Source organism: Balaenoptera borealis (genome assembly GCF_965194805.1).
Source record: "Balaenoptera borealis genome assembly, chromosome: 7".
Lineage (NCBI taxonomy): Eukaryota > Metazoa > Chordata > Mammalia > Artiodactyla > Balaenopteridae > Balaenoptera > Balaenoptera borealis.
The window spans coordinates 117856935-117876576 of NC_138864.1; the positions used below are offsets into that span (position 1 = coordinate 117856935).

General features: G+C 42.4%; 2 protein-coding genes across 3 annotated transcripts; both read right to left on the minus strand.

The window, feature by feature from the left end:
* Nucleotides 1-1671: 1671 nt before the first annotated feature.
* Nucleotides 1672-8556, minus strand: LOC309632265 (putative inactive serine protease 58). Of its 2 annotated transcripts, XM_082399569.1 has the most exons (6): nucleotides 8330-8556; nucleotides 7715-7829; nucleotides 6739-6895; nucleotides 4862-5112; nucleotides 2993-3129; nucleotides 1672-2592 (listed from the first exon to the last, which is right to left on the minus strand). In XM_082399569.1, the coding sequence occupies exons 2-6, from the start codon at nucleotides 7752-7754 to the stop codon at nucleotides 2443-2445; spliced, it is 735 nt and encodes a 244-aa protein (XP_082255695.1). In that variant the 5' UTR covers nucleotides 7755-7829; nucleotides 8330-8556; the 3' UTR covers nucleotides 1672-2442. The 2 variants fall into 2 exon arrangements, with proteins under 2 accessions (XP_082255695.1, XP_082255694.1); XM_082399568.1 differs by having other exon boundaries at nucleotides 7715-8556.
* A 4885-nt stretch (nucleotides 8557-13441) lies between these two features.
* LOC309632281 (trypsin-like) lies at nucleotides 13442-19024 on the minus strand. Its single transcript, XM_082399601.1, has 5 exons — nucleotides 18939-19024; nucleotides 17339-17498; nucleotides 16326-16579; nucleotides 15634-15770; nucleotides 13442-15094 (listed from the first exon to the last, which is right to left on the minus strand). The coding sequence occupies exons 1-5, from the start codon at nucleotides 18976-18978 to the stop codon at nucleotides 14945-14947; spliced, it is 741 nt and encodes a 246-aa protein (XP_082255727.1). The 5' UTR covers nucleotides 18979-19024; the 3' UTR covers nucleotides 13442-14944.
* Nucleotides 19025-19642: the final 618 nt, after the last annotated feature.

The window sequence follows — 19642 nt, forward strand, 5'->3', positions numbered from 1 at the left end:
ACAAAAGAATACAAAGAGAGACAGAGAAGGATCTTACAAAACAGACCTTTCAGTAATTGCCAAGTAAGAACGGCCTGCAAACAAGACGAGGAGGCAACCAGAGAGCAGATCAAGGGAACGTGTCCTTGGGCACGATATTTTAGATGGGAGAGGCTTTATCTTGCTTAAATGGTGACAGGAAGAATCCAATTGATAGGGGAAGTTGAAAAATACTGAAAAGTGGAGATAATAAAGCAAGTCCATGAGGGTGTCAGAGGAGAGGAGATCCATATCACAGGCAGAGATAGAAGCTGTTGATAATAAGGCTTCATTTACAGGAAGGATGGGAAAAAAAATAAGAAAAAAGTCTAAGTATGTTTTCAGATTGGGGGATGAAAAGTGGACTGAGGTATCTTCTGAGGGTTTCAGTCTCTCTCCTCCCAAACCAGAGGTCGTCTGCTGAAGGCGAGCCCTGAAAGTTGGAGGAAGAGAGGAGAACATTTGAAATGGTCGTTATGGAGAATGTTATAGATGATGATTTGGAAAATATAGGATGGTCAATAAGTGCTGAAGATGTAATTTAAGAGTTACATGAAGTTAACTGAATCACTTTGCTGTACACCTGAAACTAACACAGTGTTGTAAATCAACTATGTCAATTAAAAAAAAAGTTACAAGAAGTGATCAGATGAGCATTTTATTAAAAACTCTGGAGCAAATATAGATGTGATTCAGTAAAGGGAGCAGGGAGCATTGGTCAGTGAATCAGAGACAGGAAGCAGGGCGTAACTAGGGACAAGCCCACTGGAGAAGAAAGGCAAACACAGGGGCTTGTGGTTCCAATGGGCCAAAGATTACAAGAAAAAGAAGTGTAGTTGAATTAAATGGGCTTGGTGTCCAAATTTGAGGATATGGTTTTTCTCTATGTGCCAGGATAAGCGTGGTCTTAGTCATAACCCAGATGGTTTTTCTGTTTTGTTATTTTTGTTGTTTTGCTTTGCTTTGGTAGGAGAGAAAAAGCATCCATGCTCAGAGTATATCAATGACCAAAACCCAACCCACCTCAGCAATCTCTACAGACACACAGATTCACCACCTCCCTCATGAGATGCAGCTCCAAATCTCTTCACTCTTTGCAGAGTCTTTTTCTCCTGTGGCATGATTCTCTCTGCTCATCTCACTGGCCCTCTCTGTTCCTCTTTCCCTTTTTAACAGGTAATCCCATATCATACTGCCCCTCCCCTACATGTAACTCCAAAGCCTCTCATATATCACTTGAGCCCCTACTTTTGGGTCATTCAGCATCCTCTCAATTCTGTATTCTTAGGTGTCCTGGTCAGTGGGTTTGGGATGCTGTACATCTCCTCACTTTATGCCAGTGTGAGAGAAGCACTGAGCATCCACCAGAGCTCTTCCCAATAGCACAGAGCTTTACTAAGGTCTGCACCTACTACCTATAAACACAGAACCCACCCCGTTGTTACTATTTGGATATCACCTGAGAGCCAGATCTTTGTCTGCTTGAAACGACCATCTCTAGTTCCTTCAAGGATCTCACATATAACATGCCCCATCTCTCTGATTCATAACCATTGTTCCTGATCCATTACACATGAAAACATTGTTTCTCTTTATATTACTGTTTAGAACCACCATCTAGGCCGTTGTGAAAGTCAGAAACTCAGCTGACTTTCCCTGACTCTGCCCCTGTTGTTTCTACTCACAGTCAGTATGTCTAAAATGTACAGACTCTGCTTCCCTACATCTCCCAATTCAGAAGTTTGACAATGTTTCATTTACCATGGTGGCTTTAATGACACACCCTCTGATGCCTACAAGATAAAAATCTAAATTCCATTACCAAACAGGTCAGGCCCTTTGCTATCTAACACTTACCTGCTATAAATAATACTCTTTTATCACATTCTCTCTCCCCCTCTGCAAACAATTTTCTACCCTCCAGTATTACTTATTTACATATATTTTCCAGAACACATCACAGTTTTTATGCTTTTCTGACTTTTACTTAACTAAACCTCAGTTTTACAATATTCTCCCCGAATTTGTCTGCCTTTTGGATGGTACCTCCCGTGACTCTGGTACCCTAATGTTTTTTCTCCTATACTCCCATGGAACTTATTGCTCATTCCATTGTAGCAATTGTCACAAGGTATTGGCTAACTGATGGCAAAGTCTGTGTCATAATGTATCCCTAGCATATGCAGTACCTACCAAATAGCTGATATTTCAATAATTTTTGAATGAACAAATGGTGAGGATGTTGCTGAATTTCTCATCATGTTTACAGTTTATGTGATAAAGAGATCAGGGGCCACAGCCCAAGTTTTTAGTGTCATTTTTTTTTTTAATGAATTCTGTTCAAGAACAAGAAAGATAGAGTTGTGGATCCAGTGTAGAAATCAAGAAGATACTGCACTGAAGGGATGGAGGAACAGAGGAGCCTCAGTGGCTTTCAATGACTCTCATGAGCCATCTTGCATAAGGATAAACTTCTGTGAAGAATCCTTCACTTCCCAGGGTGACACTTCCTTTTGCCCAAGTCAAGATGCCATGCAACCTCCCACCGCAGATGGCTGGAGCTGCTGAGACTTCCTGCCAGAGAGAGGGAACAGGAGATCAATAGTGCTTTGTCCTCGTGGAACAAGAATTAATTGCAAGAAGTGGCACATTATAGTAGCAGAAGCATCTAACGGCCTGGAATCATTTTTCTTGAGAGGTGGCAAACCTCTCTTCACATCCACGTAGGGCTCACCTCTCTTGGTTTGAATTTGACCAAACTGAGAGCAAGTAGGAGGAGAAAGGACAAATGGCTCTCCCACCGAATCTCTCCCACTGTAAAGGAAGGCAGGGGAGTTGATGAGAAATCCAGAGACTGAGGAGAAAGAGGAGAAGGGCCCCAGGCCTTCTTGATGGGCACCATTTGGTTTCCTATGGGCACCTCTCCTCCTCATGGACCCCTTGCTATCTTCCTGTCTGGGGAAGGGAAAGATACCTTATTTTCAGATAAGGTCTTTAGAGGTTGTCCCACACACATGATGTTTATTGCCATTCTTTCATCTTGCATATTCTGGCACTCATCGTAGGGAAGAGTATATTGGTTTATCCAAGTCAGCATGTCAGGGTCACTAACTGTGGGGAAGAGAAATGAAGTCCAGGGTTACTCTCCTTATCACATATACTCTTGTGATCAGCCTCTACTTTGTGAATACATTAATACCCGAGAATATTTATGGCAGGTATCAGACATTCCATCCTTCTTAGAGTCCTTTGTTCAGTGTCTCTGTGTCAGACCAGTGGATTCAGAGCATTATGTGAGCCTTATTCAGATATCATCAGATCTATAATTCTCTCTGTAGCGTGCATAACTTAGAAAGCTTGAAAAACCCACAGGAAAATTATGAATGATTGTGAGAAGAGAGAGACACAAAGCCATTGTCTCCAAGAAACCTTCATTTTTGGCACCTACTTCATCATCTTTACATTTAATCATAAAGGTATAAAACTATTTTTAATGTGTCCAAACATGCTTTTTTAGTGAGATAATTTATAAATGGATTATTTATAAGTGAATGTGAGTGTATATGTATAAATATACATATATATTTTCCCCTAAGAAGTAATATTGCTCATCTCACTCATAGCAGTTGTTACTATACTGTTAACCTCAGGTTGCAAGGAGTCTAACCAAGGCATTATATAATTTTAATCTCTGGTAGAGAGTAACAAGGAGGAAGGAAACAAAAAATTAACCAGAGACTGCTCAGGCTAAGCCTAGTGTTACTTATAGAGAAGGATTTTTCTGATATATATCCAATCTAACGTCTTAAAGCAGATTAGACCAGAAAATGTCAAGTCCGAAAAGAACAAGAAGAGTTATGTTCAGTTTTAAGTTTTTATGGAAATTGAATTGAAATACATAGAACAAGCTAGGTGAAAGTAACCTAGTTACTTGAAATAATGAACTTAATAAATATTGGGAGGCTGGCACCAGAGAGCTTGTAGAATTGGTTTGTCACTATGATTCTGACATGCAGAGCCTATGGGATAAAACATTTATGTAGTTTTATTTTGTTTTCAAATGGTGTGTAATGAATTACTTTGTAAAATGTGATACAGTTACTTTGAATAAGACTTAAAATCTTCTATTTGTTCAGAAAATATGTTCACTTAGATTCCCTAGAATGTTGCTTCTAAATTGAAAATGAAGTTGCCAAATACTGAGAATACAAAAGTTCCCACTTTCTACTTTTGTTTTCACAAAACAGACTGATAGACAAAACAGTCTCCCACTTTTTGTTTTTACAGAACATACGAATTGTTCTGTAACTACCAGAGGAGGGTTTAAACCTGATTAACACCCATGGCAATTTGCCTCAGTGAACAGGCTTTGGCAAGCCAATCAATCAATGTCACTTTTTAAAGTCAGCAAATCAGACTCGCCTCCAATAAACATGCTGAGTGCCAACCAATCAACAACAATCTCACCCAGGTAACCACGCCTCTACAGATGACGTCAACTTTCTTAAGCCCCTGAAAGTCTTCCAAACCCTGTAGGGAAAGCTTCCCACAAACCCCATGTAAGCCTAGTACTCTGCTCCTTGAGACTGTGTCAGCTCAGCATTGCTCTTCTATAATAAGCAATACATTTAGCTTTATCAGTTCATTTCAGATATCGAGTGGTGGTTCCAGCATCCTTTGATAATACTGAAAGAGAGTTTAATGGTAGTATAAGGCCCTGCAGTAATCCCTCTAGGGTCAAGAGCATTACCTCATAGCAGCTATTTCCTTCAGGTATATCCCTCCACATTTTCCCCAGCGCCAAAACCTTCTCAGGATGAAGAACACAGAGTCAAACACTTACGGTTTTTATATTTACTCCAGGTCCAGGTTGGGATAAAGCAGGAATCATTAAATGATAAGGGTTCCATAGCTATGGCTATGGTTCCCACTTGGTTGTTGAGTGCAGCAGGCTTAGACAGTTTTATCATCACCAAGTCATTGTTCAGAGATCCTGCGTTGAATTCAGGGTAGGGCACCGTCATCGAGTAATTCCGTACCTGCTCTTCCTTATTTTTGATGTTGGGTTGATAAACTCCCAATCGGATTTTAACACTATGGAAGAAAGGAGGCAGGGAGTTGGAAAAGAACAGGGTCACAGAATGTCAGAATTGCAAGAAGTGTCAGAGGTGACCTCCTCCCATCATTTTAATTTTATCTCTTAGACCTGAGAACTCAAGTGACCGGCCTTGGTCTGTAAAACAGTAATAACAATAGTTTATAGGACTGTTGTGTTAGACTCAATGTATACACATAAAACCTGACATGGTATCTGCCACCTAGAACATACTCAATGCAATCTAGTTGTGATGATGGTGGTGATGGTGGTGATGGTGATGATGCTGGTGATGGTGATGATGGATGACCTGAATGAATAGGGAACAGAGATGGCACCACAATCCATTATTCCAGAGGTCTTTGCCTGCACTACACTGTCTCAAGCAACTCTTGAGCAAGCATATTGTACCCTTTGTTTCTGCATATTCTTAGGCCCTTCCCAGCTCCTCTTGGGCCCATATCATTGTATTTACCATGTGCTGCCTACACTGATTATAGATTCACAAGACTCTTAGTAGTCCATCAGGACTCCCATTTACCATCTTCCATTATATTTCCTGGACAAATTCAAACCCACAGACTTCCACTGTCAGGAGGGCAGTCACGTAACAGATACAGGAGCCACTGCCTACCACAAACAGTTCATGCATTAGGCCTGGTTGAGAGAAGAATATCCAATTTACCAGCTCCAGTTCTTGGAGGGGATGAACTGTGTTTATTGCCTTTGTATTTCTCATTAACACACAGAGCACGGCTTCAATCTGGGTCTGAGTAAACTGTTTTGAACAACCAGATGGCTGAGAGTTCTGAGTTAGAAATGACCCTTAAACTCCTGAAACTCTGGCTGGGTCCCAATCATACAACAGTTTCTCACACACAACAGAGACACTGAGGCCTGTAAGCATCATCTCGTGCAGAGTTCCTTTGCCCTTCTTCTGTTACCTGCATCACATGGCTTCTGCTAACACTTCGACCTCAGCCTGTGAACACCCACCCCTACTCATTACACTCACTCAGCGCTGGTCTCTCAGTTTGGCAAACACTCAATTATCTTTACTGCTTCAGAGACTCTGTACACTATTCCCTCTGCCTGGAATTTTCCCCAGGATTTATTCACTTGGTTGCGTCCTCCTCTTCCTGTTGGTCTCATCTCTTCAACTAGGCCTGACATGATCACCCTAAGTAAAGTAGATATCTTGCTTTATTCCTGTGTTTTACAGCTTGGCACTCTTTTTAATGTTTTATTTTGGGACATTTATTTGTTTTGGCTTACTTCCTCTACCAGAATGTGAGCTCCATGAGGGAAAACTAATTTCTGTCTTGTTCCCTTGCTGTTTTTTCAGTGCATTAAGCAGTCCCTAGAATATAGTAAATGTTCAATAAGTATGTTGAATGAATGAATATTATTTACTGTCCGTGAGAAAGAGTCTTCTGACACCTTCCTCTTTATCTCCTCCTAAACCACCCAAGTGTGTATTATCTTCCCCGTTGGGAAGACGACCCTCTCTCTTCCTGGGTCTTCTAATTCCCTAGGATGCCATTAGAACTTGCTGGGATGCCTCATCAGACCTGATTTTGTTCGAATAGAACCCTCATGGCTCCCAAGAGCAAACGGATACTTACGGTAAGGGGCAGTGAGCAGCGGTCAGTACCCACTCAGGGTGAATGAGAGACCCCACACAGGGTTCCGGGAAGGACTGAAGATAGACCATGTAAGGAATAGTAAAATCTTCTGCTACGTACATCTTCTCAGTGTTGGAATCTTGGGCCGGAATGACTCCTAAAGAATCAGTGGGGTCACAGGTAGAAGGAGAGACAGGGCAAGAGGTGAGAGTTGACTAGGATAGTTTTTCCCACCTTAAGGTTTTCAAGGACAATGTCAAGATCTTCAAATTATTTTTAAATATTCTTTTAAATCAAAGGGCAATCATGCATGTCACCTGAGCTCTACACATGAAGAAAACTGACACATGTCTTTGCTTGAGATGGAGGTATATTAAAGTTCTGTGAAACTAATGCAAAGGTTTATCTGAGGCTGATCAAAAACGCTGATTGGCAGTGCTGTGTATTATAAAAATGAAAAAAAAAAAGAATTACTACTTTAAAAATAATAGTTTAAATTAACTTTTGCCAGGAATGAAAGGAAAAAGTTAAATACTACCTGACTTTGGTGGTGAAAGGAGTGGAAAAGCTTGGGGTAGGGCCACGAGGCTCTCAGAGCCCCTGACCCAGCCCCCCTTCCTTTCCTGCACTCACTCCTCCAAAGTCCATCTGCCCAGAGAAAGGGAAGATATACTTTTCTGGTGTCTTTTCAGGAGACGCGGCAATGTAGGAAATCACACACTCAAGAGTCCTGGGAGACTGCAGAGGACTTACAGTTGCGTATCCTAACATGCTCACACGCACCGGAGAAGCTCAGAGAGACTGCTGGTGGGGTAAGCTGTGCATCAAGAGCGGTTCCTTTCATTTGCATCAACAGTTACTTGAAGGAAATGCCCACCAACTCCTCTCTCTTCAGTTGTGGCTAGCTACTTCCCTCTCTGACCCTCCCACACACCACCGCATCTCTCCCTAAGCAGCAACAAGACCCCAGACTCACCAGCTGCACTCATGAGTGCAAAGATGAGATACCACTTCATGGCAGGCTGGGATCTCGCCAGGCGCAGACAAGTCAGATCCAGCCGTCAGCTGTCTCAATCTTTAGTCCAAGCGTCCTTGGCAAGAACAGCGGGGGAGAGAAAATATTAAGTTGGGGGGTAGGGGGAGAAGCAAGGCTTTTAGAGATGTCTTCAAACGAGCCCTGATCAAAATCCAGTTACATAAGGCACACCTGAGATCTGTCTCTGATGTGGGTGAAAGGGAAAGGGGCAGACCAAGTCCAGCCCCTGGTGCCTCTTCTCGGACCCTAGAAATCTCAGGTGTACCTGCTGACATTCTCCTCCCCTCTCTGTGACACAGTCTTTCTTTGTTGTCCTCTCCTCCCTTTGTGACTGTGAACCTCTCTCCCTGCCCTCACTTGCCATCTCCCTTTTCCCCAAGAGTCCCTCTGCCCCTCTCAGAGACTCTTCAAACATTGGGGTATGAAATAGATTTAACAAACCATCCTCCCCTCGCCATTTTAGTGACGAGGATGCCGTAGGCCTCGTGGAAGTTAGCAGCCAAGTCAGGACTCGGAACGGTGTTTCCAGATTTCCCCTGATGTGTAGAACTTTACCTGAGCCCCGTGCTTCCAGAAGACAGCGGTGGGTGAAAAATTCTTGGAGATTCTGTATTCTGAGAAATGGCTTATCACAAAGAATGACCCTTCCCCACGTGAGTTTGAAAAGACTCCGTCCACTCTTTCTCATGGCTCCCATAAGACTTTGGATGACTCCTTCGTGGACGTGTGACAAGGTCAGCCACAGACCTTCCCGCTTTTGCCTGAACCACGCGGACCCTCCAGCTCCCCATTCTTTCTCTCATCAATGATTAGCTGAGCTTAGAACTGTTTCCCCCCCCCCCCGCCCCACCCCGAATCTAACTACAACTAGAGATAAACACTTCCTTTTCAGCTAACTGAGAATTCCCCTGATTGCAAAACAACCTCAACTGTTAATCTCCCCACCTGTAACTTGTCTACATCTCCCTACAAATGTCTTAAGGCAAAAGCATCCTGCTGAGGCACCCTGATCTCCAGATCTGGGATGTTCTTCTTATTGCAATAATCTGAATAAAATCAGTCTCCCTACCTGTTCAGTTTCTGTGTTTGACAATTAGTACTCTTTTTAATGCACCCCACTCCTTCTTTTTATAAGTTAGCCTTAACTTTCTGACTGCCCCCCAACCCAGAGATATGTAACAAATAGTGGTTTCAACCATGGATATTGGTTTATAGTTTTCTTGTGTTGTCTTTCTCTGACTTTGGTATCAGGGTAATGCTGGCTTTGTAGAATGAGTTGGGAAGTGTTCTCCCTTCTTCAACTTTTGGAGGAGTTTGAGCAGGGTTGGTGTTCATTCTTTGAATGTTTGTTGGAATTCTCCAGCTAAGCTGTCTGGTCCTGGGGTTTTCTGTGTTGAGAGGTTTTCGATTACTGACTCAATGTCTTTACTCATTATTGGTCTGTTCAGATTTTCTATTTATAAAGTGCTTAGAACAGCAAGTTCTAATGGTAAATAGTAAATGCTATATAAATGCTTGTTAAATAAAATAACTATAACCTTAGGATCCCCATATTTTCCAGGCCTCTGGGAACACTTTTTTATCTATGTCCAAATATTGTTGTAAGCCCTTAAATCTTTGTAACATTTCCATGTTTATTAATAGCAGTGCAGAGCATAGACTCAGGAGTCAAGCTCCTAGGTAGAGTTCAATTCCTGGCTTCAGGACTTTCTCGGTGCCTTGTCCTGATAGAAACATTTAACCTCTTTAAGCCTCAGTATTCTCATTTATAAAATGGGAGGAATATTAGCACCTAATTCATAGGATGGACATCTTGTTTGCTTCCAGGTTTTGGCAATTATAAATACAGCTGCTATCAACACCCATGTGCAGGTTTTTGTGTGGAGATACATTTTCAACTCTTTTGAGTGAATACCAAGGGGTGTGATTGCTGGATCGTATGGCAAGAGTGTGTTTAGAAAGTTTCCACAGCTTAGATGGAATATAAATTAAAAAGGGATTAGGCTGAGCTACTCAGAAAAGATGGATATTTTTAAGACTAAATAAAGACTTTTGTAGTTGCATTTTTTCAACAAGGCAGACATTCTTACTTGACTTTTTTTTTATATATATTTATTTATTTTTGGCTGTGTTGGGTCTTCGTTTCTGTGCGAGGGCTTTCTCCAGTTGCGGCAAGCGGGGGCCCCTCTTCATTGCAGTGCGCGGGCGTCTCACTGTCGCGGCCTCTCCCGTTGCGGAGCACAGGCTCCAGACGCGCAGGCTCAGTAGTTGTGGCTCACGGGCCTAGCCGCTCCGCGGCATGTGGGATCTTCCCGGACCGGGGCACGAACCCGTGTCCCCTGCATTGGCAGGCGGATTCTTAACCACTGCGCCACCAGGGAAGCCCTCTTACTTGACTTTTAAAAGTAAGGCTAAAATCATACCAAGATAGTAAATATCTTTATTTTTTAAAGGTCTTTTAGAATTTGATTTTAACACTAAAGTTACTTGACATAAAAGAAATGATTAAACTAGTTTTCATTTAAATAATGAATTAAATAAGATTTCTAGGGAAAAAGAGGCTTCTATTTGTCTTATTAAAGCAAATATTCTTCGATAAATTTATCTTGAGTATACCTTGAAATTTTTTGCTCGTTAATGGGAAAACTAACAGATTATGGAGTGTACCAATCTGAAGTGAAGTTACTTCTATCCAGCTTATATATCCCATGTGAAAAAATATTTACATGAGTAGCTAAACTTCCAAGTGCAAATATGGCTTTATTTTACATAGCTATCAAAGGTCCTAACCATGAAGTTGACAGTTGAGAGCCGTCTGAGAGTTTTCAGAGCAAGTGATAAGTAAATTAAATCTATCTGTTACTGTAATGAGACATAGCAAGCAAAAAACTTTTCCTGATCTCAAACTGTTACCTCTTTACATTGCCTTATTTTTGCTATGAAATATCATGGCTTCCTGGATTTTATTGAATCATGAATTAGGTATTTATTTGTAGTAAATATCTTTTGGTGAGAGATATCTCTTCTGACTACAAAATGGGTTTTTAAATCGTAGTATGCTTTCACAGGTCTTTTGATGTTTTTCTTTTGATTATACTTTAGAAGCAGATCTTTGCTTTCCATTTATCCATTCTTTGATCCAGTTTTCTTTTCCTGTGGCATTTGCATTGATAAGCATTATATTCTCTAGTCTCTATTTATTTGTTTTCTGTTTACGCAATCAGAATGAATACACCGTGAAGGCAAGGTTTTAACTGTTTTCTTCCCTGTTGTATCTTTAGTGAATAAAACACTGTTAGGCACGTAATAGGCCCTCAATAAGTTAAATGGTTGGATAAATGAATAGAATAGTTACATTGTCTCCACTGTACAACATACCAGGTTTATTTAATCAATCCTCTGTTAATGACTATTTGAGTTATTTCCGGATTTTCAGTGTTATGTAGACGATACATCAGTAAGCATCCTTGATTACTCTGGTGGAGACTGTGGCTGCCTCCTTAAAATCTACACCTCCTTTTCTTGATAGCTAACCTTATAATTACTCCGTTAACCAAATATATACCAAGTAGGCCATGTTTATTGCAAAATGAAAAGGTTATGTGTGCTCTGATGGTGTGCCATGTAACTTAATTATAAGTTCAACAGCATAATCCTCTTCAGTTATTGGCTCAGGGATGTGAGAGTGACCAAATTCAGTTAAGGAGACACAATATGTTTGACAGGGGGCTTCTGGGCAAAAAGCTTCTTTCTCCCTAGATACAGGCAAGGGAGAGTATGGCTCTGACAGCTGTCTTGATCACAAGGCTTTATCCTTAGGATAAAACTGACAGTGATGCAGAGGGCAAAGACAGAAATAAATTGGGTCCCCTGATGGCATTTTTGAATTGCTGAATCAAACCATCCTTGCTGTTCTCACTATTTCTAAGCTTCCACTAGAGCATTTTAAAGTACATGTTAAAGTATGAGTTGGACATTCTGTTCCTTGCAACTGAATGATTCCGAAATGATACACTCACACTTACACATTTTTTTTTTATAAGCACATTTTAATAGGATAGGATTCTAGAAGTTTAGTTGCTGGGCCAAAGAGCATATAGATTTCACATTTTAATATAATTTCACAAATTGTAACAAGTCAGATTTTAAGTAAGAGATAGAAAATGCCAAGATATGCTGAAAAGGGACTATTGGATGGCATCCAGAAAAATGATTTATTTGCCTTTTCATACTTTACTTTGGGCCTGCCCTGATCTCTCATCTTTTATGTTATCTCACTTATCTTTTCAGGTCTCTGAATCTTCCCTCTACCTGAGGTGGTTAGGTGAGTAGGTGTATATTGGTGATGGTGATGGGTGGGGTAGAAGAACATTTCAGAGGGAACAGGGAAATCTTTAAACTCATTTGTTTTTGTAGAGTAGCCTGAGATGTTTATTTAAGGTAGATACAAGGTAACATTTAAAAACAAAAAAAGAGGAGTTATATGTGAAATTATTTTAGGCCATAAGCAAACATAAAAGCAATTCAATAACAACTAAGGAAATACACAGGACAGATTAGTTATAACTGAACATTTAAGAGCCCTGAATGCAAGGCTGAGGAATTTGGGCTCCATCCTAGTGGCATGATAAGGTAATATTAAGGGCTCAGGACTGCTCCCTACAAATGTGCCATCCAGAGGTATACAAAGGGATAGAAAATTGGTAATAGGGGAATGTATCTTCCCATACCTTCCTCTTCTGAGATACCTGTTATGGACTGCATATCTGTGTCCCTCACCACCAAAATTCGTATGTTCAAACCCTAACACCCAAGGAGATGGTATGAGGAGGTAGGGCCTTTGGAAAGTTTAGATGAGGTCATAAAGGTGGAGCCCCCATGATGGAATTAGTGCTCTTATAACAGGGAGATACTGTTACCTAACACAAGTCTGTGTGCCTGACACACAATGAGGCCAAACAATACCAAAACATCAGAGTTCGGAGCACAGAAAGGTTTATTGCAGGGCCATGCAAGGAAACGGGTGGCTCATACCTTAAAAACCCCGAACTCCCTGAAAGCTTTCAGCAAAGCCCTTTTATAGGAAAGCTGAGGGAGGGGCGTGGTTAGTTGTGGCAGATTTCTTGGTGTCAGATCCTTTGTTCTTGAGGTCAGGTTGCGGTCAGGTCACGATGTTCCTGTAAACCTCCACCAAAACAAATGTTGTTCTGTGTTCTGACAAGAAAATGCAAGGTCCCAAGGCTCGACTTTCACCCTCTGAGGTCCAGGCCCTGGCTAAGAGGAGGGGGTCCCTACACAGGAGGGTTACCCTGCCCTGGAGCGCTCGTGCAGCACCCAGGCCCCGCCGAAGAGGTAGTTCTCTGCTGACGGTGCCCTCAGGGCCAGGTCCCCAGACCCTGCCCAGCTGTCATCACGGAGGGAGCCAGGTGCCCAGGACCCAGCCAGCGCTCAGGCTCCTCAGGCCACCCAAAGCGGGGCTGGGGAGCAGGTCCTGTGGACCCATGCAGACTGCTGCGGCCATTAGGTCGCAGAGGCAGGGGCGGGGGAGAGGTTCCCCCGCCTCAAGGCCTGGGCCCGGCCAGTGGGTGCCGTGGCGAGGGCTCCTGAGCTCTGCAGGACACAGCATCCAGGCCCCCCCCAGCTCACCCACCGGCCCGAGGCGGGAGGGCCTGGAGGGGCCCTGGGAGAAGACCTTGATACACCTCTTACCACACGCACCCCACCCCGCGAGGACCGCGACATGGCCAACCATTGGCCAAGGGCGACCTCCACCCGCCAGGTCAAGGTTCTCCTGCTTCTGATCTCGCAGTAACAGTTGCTCAGTAACAGGGTAACGGCCGCGTGCTATTGGCTGCACGCCTGCCCCGCCCCTATTACAATACTAGAGTCAGTTCTCTCAGCCATGTGAGGATACAGCAAGAAGGCAGCTGTCTACAAGCCAGAAGGGGGCCCCCACTACCTCCTGTGTCACCTTGATCTTGGACTTTCCAGCCTCAAAAACTGTGAGTAATTAATGTCTATTGCTTAAGCCACCCAACCTGTGGTTTTCTGGTTACAGAGCACCAACTGACTAAGATAATACCCATCCTTCACCGTATCACGTTATCCTACTGGGGCTACAAACATTTTTACCTTTCAGAACTCCCCGACCTATTCCAATGCTGTTATGCTCAGACCATATTGTGTCTTTCATCCTTGATTCATACCAGATACACAGAGGAATCATGTACTGGGACCTGTACTCCTAATCATCCTCTAGATGATCCAAGGAAAAATGAAAAGTTGAGGGAACAACACTGAAGAGCTAAAGCGGGGCGTCTATGTTGCCTCGCGGGATAGGGCGGAAGAGAACAGAGAACACCACCCCTACAGTCAAGACTTTTATGACCTCAGGGTAACAGATCAATTTTCCACAAACTTATCTGCATTTGCACCTTCTTTTGCTTACAGTTCAAAATAGTACATACGTTGAGCTGGGGTTTGGGCAGTCTAGTGTGGGAGAGGGGTACAGATTACCGGCAGAAATCATGCATGCTGTAGCAGTAAAATTCCAGATGGAAAACAAGAGTATCTTGGAGAATAAAAGAAATAGGTAGATGAAACCTTGGAAATGCAGGATCTGTACTTTCTAAAACATTCTCCACGTAGCCTTTCGCCTAGTCTAGCCTCACAGAGTTTCAGGTAGATTAGAGACAAAGGGAGAGCGCAGGGTCACAGCGGCAGCAAAGCGATGGGATAAGAATGGCTGGGGCTTCACTTCAGCTGCACAATGAACTAGTTGAGTGACTTTAGGCAGTTGATTTTAACTTTCTGCATTTTAGTGTCATCATCTGTGTAAAACTACAGTGGTAACAGCGATGGCTAACCTTATTCATCGTTATAGCCCAAACATCCACACGGAATGTGGCATCTAGTAGGTGAGCAGTAATTTATTTTGATGAGGCTGAATGAATGACTAAATAGCCTTTCAAATTCCATCTTCATGTAATAGTTCAACTCTATATCCACCCTCTTCTCAGTAGCCACATTGAAGAGAAAGTACACAAACCAAGTAAGGACACTTCTTGGATATATCTGGTACGGGAGAAAATGTTTTTATTTAGATACTGTTTTCAGGATGGGAGGAAGGTGAAGCTGACTAACGTGGAGGGCATGAAGAGATGAAGCTGTTTAGTTGGCAGCGATGGTCTTCTGAATCCATTTCACGTAGTTGCAGACCTTGGTGTAGACACCAGGTTTGCCTTTCAGAGCACAGCCGTAGCCCCAGGAGACAATGCCCTGGAGCTGTCCATTGCAGACCACAGGGCCACCAGAGTCACCCTGGGCAAGAAGGAAGAGCCAGTTAGAACTCACAACTGTGCCCACATGGGAGAAAGGCTCAAAGGTATTCCTCCTTTACCCGGGGACCACCTTCCCAGGCTGCTGACCCCCCATGAAGCCCTTCTCTTTCCCTGGAAAACCAACCCTCAATCTCCATACTGGACCCCTATTCTTTCTTCTCCCTCCTTTGAGCTCCCTCTTTCCTTAGTTGCAGGGCTGTAGTGCCAAGAAGAGGTGAGGACTGGGCAGTGCAATGCTGCCCATCTAGCCCTGCTCCTTTCAAAGTTTCCTTCTGCTCTAGCCCTCCTCAGAAGCCCACCTGGATGTACTGTTTGCACATGATCTTCTGTGTATCTTTTCCCCTGATCCCTAACCATTAATATGGCAAAATGAATTTATCATTTATCCCAAATCTATCCCTCAGCCCTCATAATCAGCCCCAGGGACAGCTTTTCAATTTTCTGAGTTTCAGGAAATGGGAAATACTGTGGAGATATGTGAGGCTGAGCTGGAAGGAGAAGGCGTGCAAAGCAACTAACCTGGCAAGAGTCCTTTCCGCCCTCCAGGAAGCCCAGGCACATCATGTTGCTGGTGATCTGCCGGGGATAGGCATTGAGGCAAACGCTGTCAGACAGGATGGGAGCTTTCAGACACTGCAGGAGCTCAGGGAAGCTGGCTGTTGGGAGCAACAGTGGAAATGGAAAAGGATTACCCATCCAATCTGGGAAATTTCTTTCTCAGTATCTCTCCCCCCTCTTCCCAATATTCCTATCCCTTCTCTCAGTTTGCCGGTAACTTCTATTTTGGAAGAAGAACTTATATCTGGAGGGTCTTCCAAACGGTTTTCATCAACAAATTGTTCTCTCTCTGACACTAGCATCAGTGACCATAGATCTCAAATCTAGAGACTTTATTTCTGAAGCGGGGCTATGCTTTGAAAAGTTCCAAATCTCTTAGTCTCTGTTCTGTGTACCTCCTCGCGTTTTGGTTCCCGGCAAATCACTAATCACATTTTAGTTGCATACCTGGCAACTTTACCATAGTCCTTTTTTGTTGTGTTGTCAAGCAGAGGGATGTTATGCATTTCAATTAGTATATTCTAAGACTCCGTAGAACCCCACTATTCTCTGGGAACATTGCCTTGAGTGACAGCTAGGGCTAACTGACGCTGAACACGTTTTTCACCTCTAGGATTCTCAGACTTGGTGATTCTGTTCCCGGTGACACTTACAGCCACTGCTCTTGGTGTTGCCCCAGCCAGAGATGAGACACTGGGTACCAGCAGCTGCACAAGATCTTGGCAGAGAGACAGTGGCTACTTGAGTGTTGAGAGTGGCAGGTCGGCTCAGTTTAATCAGCATGATGTCGTTATTCAAGGTTTTTTTGTCGTAACTGGGATGGACGATGATCTTGGCTGCACTGATGAATTGCTCGTTGCCCTCAAGGACATCAATGTTGTGTGCTCCCAGACCCACCTGCATTCGGCTGGATTAAAGGGTTACAAGTTCTCTAAGACTCCAACGTCAACGTGAGCTCCTTCCCATTCCATTACAACTCAGTCTTGAGCATAAGCACAGACAGAAGCCCCCTGAAGCCCCCCTCACATACACACACAGGTTAGTGTGCACTTAAGGCAGTCCTACCACCTACGGTGCAGGTTAGAGGATTCCTTAGGTAGGCGTCACTCCAAGGCCAGACTCACAACCCAATATCTTGCTAGATTCATTAGGTATAGGAATGGGAACCAAATGATGCCAATCAAGCAGTGGGAGGTGAAAAGGCAACTGGTGTTGATTACTCTGGTTGGGATTATCAATTATTGTAGGGAGCCGTGGCAGGCCTCAGAGATATGGCAGAATATGAAGGGAATAGAATGAGTTGTGTTTATCTTTAGGTTGTACTGGAAATTTCCTGTGTTTTGTTACTTGCATATGCCATGTTTTTCCTGGTTGAGCTATAATGATTAGAGCTGTTAGGGTATTCTAGGTATATTTAATCACTCACTATTTTTCTTCCTATGTCTTTATTGCCCTCATTTGGAAGGCCATCAGGGAATTCTAAGGGTATCTTTTTGTGGGAAAATCCCTCAATGCGTACAACGCCTGGGCAGGGGGGAATAATGAGGTCTTGAAATCTGAATGCTCCCCCCTCAAGCATAACTCTGTAGTTCTCCCTGATTGTGCTTTGGCAGGGCTGGGGATGACCTGACCTCAGAGAACAGGGCTGTGAGTATTGGTTACTTACGACTTGTAGCAGTGAGCTGCAGACAACACCCACTGCCTATAGATGAGGGAACCCCCGCAGAAGTGGTAGCCAGAGTTCAGGGACACCTGGTAGGGGACAGAATGCGCTGCACAGGTGTAGCCCCCGACAATCTTGTCATCATCGTCAATGGGGAAAGCAACTGACAGAGAGAAATTGGAGCTATTGTGGAATTTCTACTCAGCAGCAAGGTTTTGCAGATTAACCAGAAAAAAAATAGGTCATGTTTTCTTGTCATGCATAATCAGGAAACAGTGATTTTAATATAATTGTTTTCAAAATCTTATTGTTCTATACATTTAACACATATGCTACTTACACTATTAAAAGTATCTAATTTTTAATTATGCTTTAAATTTGATCAATATACTGATTTTTTTACATATGTCACACACACACACACACACACACACACATACAAATCAGAGACTCCTTACGTAATAAATACCTTGAAGCCCACTAGCTGAGAATATAAAGAATACTTTTTACACAAAACCTTGCTAAGGAGGCATTTAAGTACGTGTTCAATAAAGCTTTGCAATCACCGTGATGGTGTTTATTTGTAGAGTTCAGTATAGGATAAACACCGTATGAGGTGACAGAAAGGAAACTTTTAAATACCACCTGAGAATGTTCTGGCCTGGAAAAAATGGGGAGTTTTGTACTTCTGTTTCCACAGTCTCTTCTTGGTTCTCACCTAAAATGTTAACTAAATAATCTCATAGAACATTATAAGGTTTCTCTCTCTAATCTTTCCCCTCATCCCAATTATATTTCCAACATTTTAAATTTATTCAGCACTGTAAATTTTGGACCACTGATTTATTATGATTTCTAAGGACTCCAAATGTCTGGGATTATATGATATATGCCCTATTGTTCATATATTTTAAAGTAATTTGAGATAGCCTTTTTTGATATGTAAATATGTGTATTGAATTTATTTATAACAACCAAATTCGGGAAAATTCTGTAGTAAGTTTGAAGTGTACAATAGTATTGAATAGTATAAAAACAGAAATAGTCATTTCTCTATTTCTTTTCATGATTGCATGACATGTTGTTTTACATCAGAGAGATTTCATTAGTGAAGATGTGGTAAAACCAGCCCATAGCTTTTATTCACGAGAAATAGAGTGTCTTTTCCTGTTAAGATCTCTCTTAAGATGCCCTTTAGTATAGAGGAGACTCAGGCTGTGATGCTCACAGCCTCTTCAAGAGGCACAAGATTAGTCATTAGTCCCAAGTATTAACTCCAAGTTCTTATAAAGATCAAAACAACATTTCCTTAACGTTGACTATCTTTTCTTTTTCACTCTTACTTCATAGACTGTACCTGAAATTCAGGGCAGATTCTTCCCCTTAATACTTTCTACACTGATCACCCCTGCTCCGCATAATCTTCTCCAGCAAGTGAGATTTAGTTATCTACAGACATATGTACTGTACACTGTTGTTTCAACATCTTAAGCCTCTTGAGTATAGAGATTATATTCAGCATTCATTGTTGTCTTCCAGAGTAGAAAGTGCATCCTTAAAAGAGTCATAGACACCTACTGATCACTTATTGATCAAGACTCACCAGCGACTCCCAGGAGAGCAAGAAAGATGAAGGTCTTCATGGTTGCTTCCCGGATCTGGACTAGGGACTATGCTGAAGGGTTTCCATCCACAGCTATTTATACCACCAGGTTTGTCACTGACACCCATGGCCACAGGTGCTGGAAATGTGATTTCACTGGAAAGTCACAAATCCAAATTTAGAATTCAGTTCCGTGCCACATTGAAGATGATTCAGCATCCAATTTAAACATCCACTTTTGTCCACTTTTCCAGAAGGTTATGGGAATGGAAAAAATGAGCCCACCTGGTAGAAACTGTTCCCCATAATAGAAAAGTAAGTTGGAGTAAGGTCACAGAACAGGGCTACAGGTGTCCTGATTCCCAGAGAAAAAATTTAGGTACTTGGTTGTCTCAAGCATGAATTTTTATGCTGAGGATTATCTTGAGAGCTATACCCTTTATGTAATTAACATTGCCTGTTTCAGAATTACATAATTTGTTTTGTAGTAGCTCTGGCCTGTATACCCATGTTAATGTTTCATTATTGATAGGAACACTTGTTCTCCTAAAAAAAGAAAAACATTTCTGATTTGAAACCACAGTAGTTCAAAATAGGAAAGGGAAAGAATGAGAATAATTTATCCTTATCTGAACTTACTATTTAATAGGCATATGCTAAATACTTAGCCTATTTGTTAAATTAGTAATTCTCAAAACAAGCCT